General features: G+C 54.0%; 1 protein-coding gene across 1 annotated transcript; it reads right to left on the bottom strand.

The window, feature by feature from the left end:
* Positions 1 to 784: 784 nt before the first annotated feature.
* Positions 785 to 13,682, bottom strand: Lrp3 (LDL receptor related protein 3). Its single transcript, XM_032893862.1, has 7 exons — positions 13,377 to 13,682; positions 11,726 to 11,773; positions 4,774 to 4,912; positions 3,455 to 3,669; positions 2,027 to 3,143; positions 1,688 to 1,820; positions 785 to 1,438 (listed from the first exon to the last, which is right to left on the bottom strand). Exons 1-7 carry the CDS (start codon positions 13,447 to 13,449, stop codon positions 851 to 853), a joined length of 2,313 nt encoding a protein of 770 aa, XP_032749753.1. The 5' UTR covers positions 13,450 to 13,682; the 3' UTR covers positions 785 to 850.

Here is a 13,682-nt window from a genome sequence, read left to right as displayed (position 1 = left end):
TCCACGCCACCTTGAACTTGGCCATCCAGAAGAACCCAGAAATTCTCCAGCTGGAACTACTGTCCTACCCATAAATCACCAGAGTGAATGCTATTACTTATGATAGCACAGCCCTCTCTTCAGGTGGGGAAACTGAGTCTCTGAGGCAGGACAGAATGGTTATTTCCATTGTCAGCCAGTACCTTGGTTTCTGTCTCCTGAGAAGGCATAGAATGGCCTCTCTTGTGGTCATCCTATCTCATACTTTTAGCCTTACCCATGATGCTTGGGGACTGACCCAGCCTAGCCAGGCCTATGCTGCCACCATAGGCATGAGACTGGGACAGAAGCCACTAGCCCATCTTTCCTAGGGACCCTGTGGGGAAGGACGAATATAGTACTCACCATGAATGAGGTCCACCCTACCCCCCTCATGGCCTTTTTAGGCCTCAACTACAGCTCCTGGCACAGGTCTGGGGATGAGCAGCTGGTGCCACTGCAGGGTGGATGAACCGAGAAGCCACAGAAAACATTCCGGAAAGCCTGGTTCTGGCTCTCCTGCTTTTCTGGAAATGAGTCCCGAGATTAGTGTAGCAGGGAGCAATTTGCTGTGAGACTCCAAGGGGCTATGCTCATGCTGATCTCAAAGGCGGTCGGTCCCTCTTTCCCAGGTCCACCCCCGAAGCCCCCGACAGTAATGCCCTTCAGAGCAATAGGACTGCACAGGTAGCCCACTGACTGAGTGCCCAGGCCCTTCACGGGGGCTGCTAGGTGGGTCTCTGTAAGAAAGAATGCAGAGGCAGGGTAGAAATGACTGTGTATTCCCTGGTTCCAAAGCGGGGCTGTGGCAGTCACCAGTGTGTCCAATGGGTCAGCAGACCAGCAGGGCCTCATCATCACTAGCCTCCAATATTGGGGAGCAGGTTGGTGGAGGGCTCCTGCAGACCCCCAGTGGCTCTGCTGAGTGGGGATCTTGGATGCCACTGGCAGTGGGAGTCTGGGGGTGGGGGTCTTGGGCCAAGCAGGGCTCTGGAGGCGTGTCCACAGGGGCTGGACTGTCTTCCAGAGGGTCCACACAGGCCTTTCTCTCCTTGTCCTCTGGCCTGTACTCTGGGTCTCGCAGGTTCAAGGGCGGGGGCGGCACTGAAGGCCCCACTTCTGGTGCATGGCCAGAGCCACTAGGAGGCCCATCTCCAGCCTCCCTGGGGCTGCCTGTGTCTGTACTGGGCACTGGAGGGTCTGGTACAGGCCCTGGTGCTGCCTGGAGAAGCCCATCACCCAGCACGGTCTGTGAGGTACGGGCGGCCGTCAGCAGTGGGATCTGGCCTCGAGGTGCCCGTGGCCGGTGGAAGAGCCTGTTCCAGAGGCGGCCCAGTCTGCGACGAGATGGCCCCCTGCGGGAGGCATGCCGACGCATCTGTCGTCGCATGGCTGTGCGAAGGTTCTGTAGCACTGAAGCCTGAGGGTGGGGGAGCAGCTAAGGTAGGGACCAGGCCATTCACAACAACCAGACAACCTTCAGCATACCCGCTTCCAGGACGGGGACTAATCTGTGCCTCCCCATCTGACTGTATTCCCTTCCCCCCTACTCCAAACACACTAGTTCTAGCTTGCCCCTGGGCCTCCCAGTCTTGGGGGCTCTCTGAAATCCATAAGGAAAGAAACCTGAGCCTTTTGGGGCCCCCTACTCATACTTAAGGGGGCTCACCTGGGATGCACTGTAGACAGGAAAATCCTCAACGGGTGGTATGAGGCCCTGTGCGATGAGCTGACCGTAGGATGGGGGCGCCTCGCGCCGCACAAACTCTGCCTCTAAACGTGTCATTTGGGTCTCAAAGGCCCTGAAAGCAATGGGCAGAAGGGAAGCACGATAGGAGAACATTAAGAGCAGGATCTGGGGACCCCACCCCTCCATCTGGACCCCTGCATGCACACAAAGAAACAGTCCTCCTGTATCGGGATGACCCAACCCATAGCCTGGAATGTAGTGCGATTTTCTCCAGGGAAACGGAAGAACCGGGGCGCCAGGCCACCACGTGGTGCCCACCTGTACTCCTGCGTGCGCAGGGAGTAGAGTTTGAAGGCACAGCCTAGGGCAATAACAAGCAGCAGTCCGCATACTAGGCTACCAATGAGGGCGGCGGTGATGACCTTGCGGGGCACGGCAGCCAGGCAGCCGTGCTCATCGCTGCCATCTTGGCAGTCCTCCTGACCGTCACAGCGCCATGTCTCAAAGATGCACAGGTTCGTACCACAGTGGAAGGTGCCCGGCTGGCAGGAAAAGCAGTTCTTCTCATCGGCGCCATCGGGGCAGCTTTTCTGGTTGTTGCAACGATCGGCAGGTGCATAGCACAGGCCGCTACCACCCTCACAGGGATACTGGTCCGGAGGGCATGCTGGACAGCCCTGCTCATCCCGGCCGCTCGCACAATGCCACCAGCCATCACAGCGCTGTGGCTCTGAGAAGCAGCCCTGTTCCCCTGTGCTGCCGTCATCTCCCTCGCTGCTGCTCCCACACGGCTGCTCCCATGGGAGGCAGTAGCCCTTCACCTGGTATGTGGCGTTGAAGCCGTGACCAGCACTGCGGGCGCGAGCATGGTAGGCCACAGTGAGGCGGCCCTGCGCTGCTTCCAGGCTCACAGGCCGGTGGTTGCTGCGGTAGGAAAGCGTTTGCAGCAGACGGTCCCCACGTTCGCCCAGGCCTTCATACACCTGGACATAGTCATCATAACCCAGTCGTAGCTCCAGCTGCAACAGCACACGCCTCGGGTCCTGCGTGTCCACCAGCCATGTGCAGTGAAGGTCCGAAGGCCCACGGGCGGCGCCAAACAGGTCTGGGGAGGCGAAGGAACCGTAGAAACTGCCTAGCCGCCGGCCACATGCTAGGTCGGGGCAGCCAGCCTCATCAGAGCCATCACCGCAGTCCTGGGTGCCATCGCAGCGCCGCTCTACCGGCAGGCAGCGTGTGGAGCGAGCTCCACTGCACGGGAAGGTGCCCCCGGGGCATAGGCTGCCTGGTGGCTCCGAGGCAGGCGCTGAACAGTTACCCTCATCCGAGCCATCTCCACACTCATCCACCATGTTGCACTGCCAAGGACCAGGCAAGCATTTACCGTTGTCACAGCGGAACTCATCTGTCTGGCAGGATGCCTGACCCAGCTTCCCTGGAGACAAAGAGAGAGGCAGGGTGAGCCTCCTTCCAGCACGGGGTCTGAAGCTGGGATTGGGTGAATGGGTTCAGTCCCAGCTGGGCCTCTGTACAGAGAGGCAAGGCCATGTATGGGGCAGAGGCTCATGGATGAAAGGCTAGGTTCAATATCTCAGTTGCGCTTGGGCTGAGGGCAGATTCATCCAGCAAAGTGGGATCAATGAGGCACCACCAGACATCAGTCCCACCCCTATCCTAGGACTTTGTAGGACTGGTAAAAGGAGCCCTTGCAGAAAATGGGCTAGTGGGAGACCTTGCTGGCATCACCTCGGATGTAGGAGAGGCGAAAGCCCTGGGCCTGGCCGGAACTGGAGGCGTCTGAGTGGAAGAAGATCCAGACGTGGTCACGGGCAGAGATGAAGGCCGGTGGGATGGCTGAACCACAGAGGCGGAAGGCCTCCTGGCGAGGAGGAGCTGCTGGGCCCAGCAGGAGCCAGTCGAGGGAACACTGGTGAGACTCCTCTACATCAAAGTTTCGGAAACTGTGGGCAGAGAGGATCACAGGAATGGGTAGGCAGGCAGGGTCCTCAGAGCCCGGGACTGGTCAACAAGCAGTCAAGCTGGAGCTCTGTCCCACTTAGCGGCCCTCCTTTTGTCTCCCAAATTGCCTGGCTCCGTCCTCACCCCAGGGTCCAAAGGCAGCTCCATGAGGAATCATGGCATCCGTGGGCAGCATCCATCAGTCCAGCTCCCTGCCCCACTCACACGCGTACAGCATTCCCATCTCAAAACTGAGTGCACAGGGCCAGCAGCCCTCTGGCAGTTTCCCCTAAGGGGTGGTGACCAAAGACTCAGATCCCTCCCATCCCAAGTCACTGGGACAGCACAAACTCCCAGGATTGTGTCCTGAAGGAGGGGCTCTGCCCATGAGTTACTCGATGCTGCAGCTTGGTGACCGCAAGTTGCCCAGGTGAAACGTTAGTACCAGAGCTGAGCAAAACTAACAATAGCAACCAGAGCAGGCCCATCCCATTCCTGTCCTTCAGATCCACAGAGTCATTCGACCTGGAGCGTGAAGGGGCTTCTGGATTTCAGCATTTAGAAGTATGACAGACAGAATCGATAGTGACCCCATAGCCAATTATCCCCACGACCACCTAGGTCGGGATTTCTAGCTCTTCGGTGACACCCTCTAGCACTCATTCTGTTTCCCTCTGCCTATACCTACAGCTTTCTCCTCGACAGTCCTTGCAGAAACCCTGATCCATACCACCCTAGCCTCAAGCCACTCCTGCAGAGGACAGGACAGAAACCTTTGCTACCTCAAGCAGTCAGGCTCCCCGCCACCCCCTGAAGGCTCCCTTTTGGGGACTGAAAAGGAAAGAAGCAAGAGAGGATGAGAGCCCAGCTCAGAACACCATCCAAGGAAGTGCTCAATTAAACAGTCATATTCTGACATGGACACACATGCTTACAGCTCACATGTGGCCATGCAGGTCTCTCAGATACCTGTTTCTAACTGTGTCCATACACCTACATACCTGTCACACACAGAACACATCACACCTGTCCACACTCATACATGTGCCCTCCACACCTGCTAGGCATATACACATGTGCAGTCCCAGAGACTCGCACATCCTTACCTGATGGTGATCATGTCACCACGGTCACCTTGAATGTACCAGCTGCAGTTGGTGCCTGGAGGGTAGTTGAGGGGCCAGGCTGGGCTGTAGATAACCCCTCGCCGTTCAGTGTGCTGTTCCAACTTCCCACTGCAGGCGGCTGTTGGAAGAAAAGGCTGAGAAATGTCTACCCACCTTTGGGTAGGAGGCAGGTTTCATACGGGTGCCCCTGCTCGTGGCTTGAACACAAGTTTCCACTAAGCCCAGTCAGTCTATAGTTCAAGCTTCATTGAAGCCGTGTGTGGGTGGGGTTCGAGAAGGAACCCTCCAGACTTAAGGCAGTGTAACCCTATTCCTGTGGTATACTGGAGTCTTGATCCTGTGTGTCCAGCCCTTGCCCCACCTACATCTCAGTAGGACTAAGAGCAAGACACTTTTGAGTCCCCTCGGCATCCAGTACATGCAATGTGAGGTCTCAAGACCTCAGCTTAGCGGATGTCTTGCATGTAGGCCTTTGGCATGTAGGCCTGCACAGGCCATCTAATTAGAGTTCCCACATGCCTATGTGGGACCCAGCCCCAGGGACTCTGGAGAGATAGGTGTGTGATAAAGAGCACTTGCTGCTCTTGCAGAGGACCTAGGCTCAATTCTCAGCACCAACATGGCTGCTCACAACCATCTGTAACTCCGGTTCCAGGGGATTGGTTTCCTCTTCTGATCTCCACGGGCCCCTGCACCCACGTGGTGCACAGACAAATGCTCAGGCACACACCTATGCACGTATAGTTAAAGAGAGAAATACATATTTTAAAATGACGGAGCCCCAGGAAAAAGAGGGGTTTTCTCACCTGATACATATTTAGACATCGGCTATGCATCAAGCAAACAGAAGAGACCTAAATAAGCAAGACTGAAAACCTTCCCTGTGGATCTCACAGGCTGGGGATGAAAGCTCACAGAATTTATACAGAATCCCTGGTGACATGAAGGGAGGTGGCAATGCCCAGACCTGGCTGCAAATGTAGTCTGGGTCTCATTTCACCTTGAATGAAATTGGAGCTGGAGAGGTGGCTCGGTATTTAAGAGCGCTGGCTGCTCTTGCAGAGGACCGGTGTTCGGTTCCCAGCACCCACAGTTGGCATCTCATGTAACTCCAGCTCCAGGGGATCTAATACCCTCTTCTGACCCCCTGCACACATGTGCACAGTCCCTCCTCCTGCAGACACATACACACACATAGGTAAAACATTAAGCTTTTTTTTTTTTAATTTAAAATTTGGGATCTTATCTAAATACATGTGAAAAAATACTGGAGGTAGACGATCTAACCAGATAAAGAAATGAGGGCCCAGAGAGGGTAAATGATTTCTTGGGCACACAGCTAGCAAGTGGCAGGGGCAGGATCCGCCTGATCCTTTGGTGGGCTCAGCCTCTTACTGCAGGTCCTGAGTTCATGAGCATTTATAGAATGCCAACTGTATGCACATCAGGGATGAAGATAAAGCAGTGGCAGCCATCGCGAGTGAGAGACCCCACACCCACTCTGCTGCCTGGGTTCCCCCACGGCCAGGCAGGGCACCCTTACACTTGGCTACACCCCTGCGACATCCCTCAAACATGTCTCTTGTCCAACCTGTCACAAAGGCTAGACCCACTTTACAGATGGAAGAACAAGGCTCAGGAAGCAAAGAGTGACTCTCTTCTCCAAATCTTCGTCCTCATCCTCCCACTATAGGCATCTGTCATGCTGCCTCTGAAACTGCATCCTCTCACGCTGGGGCCTGAGTCTGGGAGGCTGCTGCTGGAGGACCTCGCTTCAACCCTATCCCTTAGCAAGAAGACATGTTTGCCTGTCTACCAAACTGCCTCATATCACCCGGATCCTTGCTTCCCTTGGGCCCAAGATCCCTCCCATGCAAGGGAGAACCCCCACCTCCTGTCCCCCTCATTCCTTTTCAGCTCCAGCTCTGTGGGTCCCCTTCACAGAGAAGCCCACACACCAGATTGCCCCTCCTTCCTCCCCAGCCTCTGTCACAACAGTGATCTCCTTCTTGATCCAGAAATTGCTTAATGACAAGTCCCCATAGGAGGGCAGGCTTAGATGCTCTGGCCTGACACCCAGGGGCCAGCACAGTGCCTGTCATACAGTGGATGCCCAGCATGGACTACTGATGGTCAGTCTAGAACTTTCTGAGCTTCCTAAGAGGATGTGATCACTCTGCCCTCCATGACTATGGGGGTTTGGCTATCCATTCTACTCACAGAGCATCAAAGAGCTAAGTCAGAAGTGCATCTTTGAACAAAGTGTGGTGGCACACGCTGTAATACTAGCACTCAAGAGGCTAAGGCAGGAGGATCTTGAGTTTTAGGCCAGTCTGGAGCTACATAGTGAGTTCTAGACCAGCATGAGCTACATGAGACCCTAAGGAAGAAAAGGTAAGGAAAGAAAGAAAGAAAGAAAGAAAGAAAGAAAGAAAGAAAGAAAGAAAGAAAGAAAGAAAGAAAGAAAGAAAGAAAGGAAGGAAGGATAGAAAGATAGATAGATAGATAGATAGAGATAGATAGATAGATAGATAGATAGATAGATAGATAGATAGATAGATAGATAGATAGACAGACCGATAGACAGACAGACTGATAGACAGATAGACAGATAAAGGAAAGAGGGACTTGAGGGGGAGGGAAGATGGGAAGGAGGAGAAAGAAAAGGAGGAGGGCAAACAGGAGGAAAAGGAAGGCTACCTTCATCCCTAATGTGGGGGTGGCCGTCCTCAGAGTTTTGTCCTTTATAGCATCAAGAGTCCCAGTTCAGGGGTTGGGGATTTAGCTCAGTGGTAGAGCACTTGCCTAGGAAGTGCAAGGCCCTGGGTTCGGTCCCCAGCTCGAAAAAAAAAAGAAAAAAAAAAAAAAAAAGTCCCAGTTCAGTGAGTATGAGCCAGTTCCTTTGCTCTGATGCTCACACATGGCCCTAGGATGCAGTCTCCCCAATCTTGGGGCTTCACCAAAGAAACAGGAGCCGAAGCTAGCAGAGCAGGTCTCAAGAGAACTTGCAGGGTGCCCCAGCCTGGGCCTGACTCCTGCTGGCAGATAAAGTCACTAACTAGGGAATCTTGTGGAGAACCAGGCATCCACCTGAAGTGACCTGGAGAATTTCTCCTCCTTGAAGTGCAGGATGGGTGGTTCCTGGGTAGTCCGAGTCCAGTGAGATTAGAGGTGTCTCTTCCTCGTACATAGAGTTGATCAAGGTTCTAAACCAACATCTTGCTCTCTTCCTGCCTCAGCCAGACACCTGTCCCTGTATGCCACCTCTGGCCATTTATTCAGGGTTTAGGTGGCCTTTCTGTCTAGATGACTGGACCACTGCCAGCCCACCCCAACCTTTCCACAAACCTCTTTCCTTTTAACCCCCACAGAGTGTCACTGTTAACTGTTTTTTCTTCTCTGAGGATGTCGCCAGTACTGGATCATGAGTCTACAGCCACCATCTGGGTCTCACATCCAGATGGGGATCGGTCTGCTCTGGAAGCTGGGAGCTTCATGAAGGGCTCTTGTCTAGATACCACTTGACAGTACTTAAAGATGTGTCTACCTTGGCTAACATACCCCAAAACCAAGCTCTCTGACAGAAGCTTCATCTCCACCTTGGGGCCCAGATCTAAGCTGCCATAGCCATAGGTAACCTTGTAGAAAGTTACTCACTATGGCATATGTATCCTTGTAGAAGGATACCCACTATGGCCATATGTATCCTTGTAGAAGGATACCCACTGTGGCCATATGTATCCTTGTAGAAGGATACCCACTGTGGCATATGTATCCTTGTAGAAGGATACCCACCATGGTCATATGTATCCTTGTAGAAGGATTCCCACCATGGCTATATGTAACTTTGTAGAAGGATACATCTTATCTATCTGTAAAGCATAGTCAGTGCATGTTGCTTGCTACGGTTGAAAACAATTAGGAAAGTGACTGTCTTGAGGCAGATAATCATACCATGGGACAGGCCAGTGGGGCAGAGGAGTCTACAGGAATGTCTTGTGGGAAGTGAGGAATTGACATGCTACATAAAGGTTGATGATCAGAACAGAGACAGCCGGACTACATTTGAGGGATGCTGGTATAGGAGAGAGCCCTGAGGGTGCTTGGGATGTCAGGGAGGTCCCTCTGAGCTTTAGGTGGAAGCCAGCCTTTGCTCTAACAGATTGTCTGAGCTCTCAGGGGCCAAGTGGGAAATGGATGGGTGGTAGTTTTATAGCCAGTGTCATTAGTTGTGGATCCAAAGCATCGTCAAATCCTCCTGAAAGGACAGGAGCAAGGTCTGATGCAGCACAATTTCTAGATCTGATTTCCAGGGGTTATCAGTAACCTGGACAACCTGCCATAGTAACCAGACAACAGGAAGCCAGGCTCCCTTCGGCACCAGGCACGTGGCCAAGTGCCTAACTGAGGAGAAGACCGTGTGGACTTTACTCTGGGATCACAGGGAAGCAGGGGGTGGTGCAGGACTTGGGAGGCAGGTCTTTTGACCCAGAGAATGCCTGACACGGATGGAGAAAGGGATAGGCCAAGGAACCAAAATCTATCCAGTGTGGGCTGAGAAAGGGCTGGGACACAGTAGGAAGACACAGAAAGTATTTGGAAACGCTGTCACAGGGCCCATGCTGGGAGAGGTCGGCTAGGTCAGGGAGAAGCTGGCCAGCATGCCTGAGGGGTCAGAGGTGGATTTCAGGGAAACGAGGACCCATCCTGCCATTGTCATTGACAGGCAAGCTGTGCTTTTAGCTCCCCAAATCAAGGCATCAATGTGTGAACAACTACCTCTGGAGGTGAGGAAGGAGAGTGTGCAGGGCCTTAGGTCTTGTTCCTCAAGCATCAGTTCTGCAAACCTGGGAAACACATTTGGAATGCCCAGCCACCCACCAGCAGGAGAAGGACCCGTCTCTGGCCCAAGCTTGCTAGATACCCCCTCTCACACTGCTTCCCTGCACTGTACCCTGGCCACAGACACCTGATCCAGTCAGTGCTTTCCTGGAACCAGGATGTGAAACTGGATTGTCCTTTGTGGTCAGTAAGTCAGGCTGGGCTGGGCTGGTCAGTGCTGACTATGGCAGGGCCCTGGGCCAGCCTGGGTCAGCAGAGGAGGCCCAGCTGCAGCAAAACACAGAGCTTAGGTACAGACAAAATTAAGGGGGACAGAAATCCAGTCTTCTAGATGGGAAGAGTGATTGGCCCCCATGAATGTCTCCCCAATGCCTCTGTTTGCCCTCCCCTACACTCTTTGTGGTCACCAGACAGATCTACCCACCTTGAGCACCAGTGAGCTCAGTGGCAGCCTGAAACCCAAAACCTCACATAGCTTCCACTTTGCCTGAGGCACAAGAGACAACAAACAAGTTCCAGGTCCCCAGACTTGGGGTCACACATCCTTGCTGACCACACACCCCCTGAAGCACCTTGCCTTAATGGGTCCTTACCAATTACTCAGACTTTGGTGCCTTTGGCTTACTTTCGAGGCTGGGTCTCTGTGTAGCTCAGGCTGGTGCAAAACTTGCAATCCTCCTGCCTCAGCCTCCCCAGTACTAGGATTGACAAGCATGCAATACCACATCTGGCATTAAAACATCAATTCAGGGTTTGCTGAAGATGGCCACATATTGCCCAAATAAACAAGAGATGGTGAGGTTTATTTGGTATATTAGTGATAGAGTAGGCTACCTCAGTTGCCCATCTCACGACATCAGACCTCCTCTCATTCTCCAAAGAGTGGCAGACCCTCCTCAATCGAGGATGAGTATCTATGGCTGCTCTTCCCTCTCTGGACACCAGACGAGAGCTCAAAGATGGCCATCAGATGGCCAGCCCACACTGCCAGGCAAGAGGCCAACACAGGGCTCCACATTGCTTTTCCATGTCAACTGCTGCAGAGTGGCTTACCTGGACCAAGCCTTTCACATGCAGAGCAGTAGATCCAGGGCTGTGTTCTTATCCACCATCCTCCTGACCCTCACACGCAAGCCAATACCCTCTCTGCCCTGAAGCATCCCAGGGTTAGGTACTAACCTGCCAGAGCCTGCCCTAGAATTCGCCTCCAGAATTACTCAAACTGGCCATTCTAAGCTGTCAACGCTGTTTGCCCGATTGCTTTGCCTCTCTCCTGGAAAATCCAGTGAAAGCTGGGGCTTCTGCCTTCCCCTCAGCCTGAGTCAGCCTGGCCAAAGCCACTAAGACCGGAATCCAGGATAGGCAAATGCTCCACCACTGAGCCATGCCCCCAGCCCCTGATTGGGGGATTCTAGACAGGTGCCCTACCACTGAGCCACACCCCCAGCCCGTCACTGGGGGTTTCTAGGCAGGGGCTCCACTACTGAACTATATTCCCAGCTCCTTTAAAAACTGTTCCAGAATGAGTCTCACAAAGTTAGCCAGACTTTCCTTGAACTCGTTCTGTAACCTAGGCAGACCATAACGTCAACCTTTCTGCCTTGGTCTTTTGAGTGGCTGGAATTACAAGCCCATGCCACCAATCCAGTCTTAAAAGTCTGATTCCTTTTTTTCTTAATGGTACTATCCTCTGTGGCACCATTAATATTACCTCTAGGCACTATTTTAATGCATGAGCATCCAGTGTCCCCAAGGAACCCCTTAGCCCACAAGAGGCACAATCTATCAGCTGTACGGGGCTTTTGCTACTTTGCACTGGTACCAAGCCACAGAACGCCAGATCCCTTCTGATCATCTTGGGTCGTTGCTTCAATGGACCCTAACGGCTAGGTTTGAGGCAGTCTGGCATTTCACCTATTTTACCAAAGTAATTAATGTCACTAAATTCAAATTTGCTCAAGACTAACAGCTCCTTTGTGACGCTGTAAAAATACACAGGTAAAGGTTTTTCCAACTTTTGCCATGAGGTACAGACATCCTCAGAAGTTGCTAAACCCAGGGCAGGCAGGAAAAAGGGGGCTTTACTCACCTAAGGCAGGAACTGCACTGCTGAGTCTCCCAGTGAGAAAGAGGTTCACTGTGGAAGACATAAAGAAAGGTTAGTAGCTCTTGGAATTCAGGGCCCATGTCTGGGCTAGGAGCAAACACAGGACAACACAGCTGTAATTAAGGCAGCCCCTCTTTATCTCCCTCGGCATGACCCAGGCCACTGCCAGAGACTCTCCCACCACTGTTCCTTCTGGAATGGGCAAAGGTGAGGAGTTCAAAGGATCTCAGGACAGGGACAGCAGTATGTTAACTTGACTGTGTCATCCTGTGTCATGATGACAACCATATCACAGAATTCAGTGGTTTCCTCTCAGGCTTGAGGCTGCCCACCACATAAGCTCAGTCCCAAGAGAGCTGCATTTCAAGCAGCCTTCTACCACCTCGAAGGACTTCCTCCTCTGATGGGCATTTAGGGTGATAATACTATCCTCTTCCCTGCATGCCGCTGTCCTTGATACCGTCACGGTAAGTGCCCACCTCAACAGGAATGTCCGTTGCTTCAGCTGGCTCCAGGCCGAGACAGAGTCTAGGCCAAGTAAGAAGCAAATCTAACTTTCTGGGGACCAGGGTGCCCCCTCCCTGACTGAGGCATTCACCTCAGGGCCAGTGATTGTACATTTGATGAAGAAACAAGGGCACTCACCCCATCTGCAACCCCAGGGCATTCTGGCTCCGTTAGACCCAGACACGGACATCTCCTGACGGAGGAAGCCCTCACTTCTGCCCTGCCCACTTGGGAAACAACAGTCAGGACCCAGACACCATGACCACCCGCAGCATGTGAAGCAGGAACTGTGGGCATCTACGCCACTGCTTAGATTAGCTCACATAGCCTGCGCAGTACTCCTGTCTCGGACACTCACCCCTCTCTATTCCTGGGGACCAGATGAGAGTTACAGTTTAAAAAGAAAGAGCTGCCCCCACACCCCTCACAACTTATCATTTTGGTGGTTTTAAGGAGCCTGTCACGTTCCTGGGCCCTCAACGGTGATATCATAGGGTGTCCCCTAATGACCCAGCTCTTCTAAGGGCCTCCCTCCTTCATCAAGGTAAATAAAGAGCCATGTGGGTTGGGGATTTAACTCCTTCCTTCCCCTCTCCTGCAATGGGCTCGGGGAAAGTGGACAGAAAAATTTCCTGGTCAGGGAAGGAGCCTTCTGACCCAGGTTCCAGTACTGGCAGGTTCTTGGCCCTCCCTGGAACAGACTCCCACCCCCATCAGGGCTGAACCGGCCTATGACCATCCGGGTCTGGGAAGACACAATGGGAAAATGAGTTCTCACATCTGCCCCCCCCCATCCCTGTTCCCCTCCCCAAGTCCCCATGCTGAGTCCCCATCTTTGGCCAGCTCCCAGGCCTGCCCAGGACTCCAGGCAGGAAACGGCTCCTTCTTCAGGGAGCAGTAGTCCAGGCCTTTGTCCACCGCTCTGGAAGCCAGAGCACAGCTCGGACTGTAAGACGACAGGAAGACCCCAGCCTCCCCGGGAACCTAAGGCTAGCGTTCTCATCCTGGGGCTCTACTGTTGTGGGAGTCTCCCTCCTTGGTGGTCCAAGGATGCTTGGGCGAGGAAGCCATCGCAGTGCGAGCTCCAAGCCCTCCTACCCCGCCCGGCCCCTCGCGGCCCACTCACCCAGGCAGACAACTGCGAGCGGCGCCCTGGCGCCCGGCGCCCCCTCCGGCCCCGCGGCCGCGCGCTTCTCCATGCCGTGGCCGGCCGCGCGCGGACGCCTGCTGCCCTGCGGCCGGGACTCCGCCTGGGGCTAGGGCTGGCGCGGGCGGCTGCGGCCGGGGTGCGGGCGGCGGCTGCGGCGGCGTCTTTGTGCAGCGGCGGTGCAGGCCCGCAACGCGCTGGGCCACATCGGCCGCGGCGTCACGGCCCCGCGGGGGGCTCAGCAGCGGTCGCCAGGGAAGACCTGAGCCCGCCGCTGTCCCTGAG

This window comes from Rattus rattus, chromosome 2, assembly GCF_011064425.1.
Source record: "Rattus rattus isolate New Zealand chromosome 2, Rrattus_CSIRO_v1, whole genome shotgun sequence".
Taxonomy (NCBI): Eukaryota; Metazoa; Chordata; class Mammalia; order Rodentia; family Muridae; genus Rattus; species Rattus rattus.
This window is presented reverse-complemented; position numbering and strand designations above follow the sequence as displayed.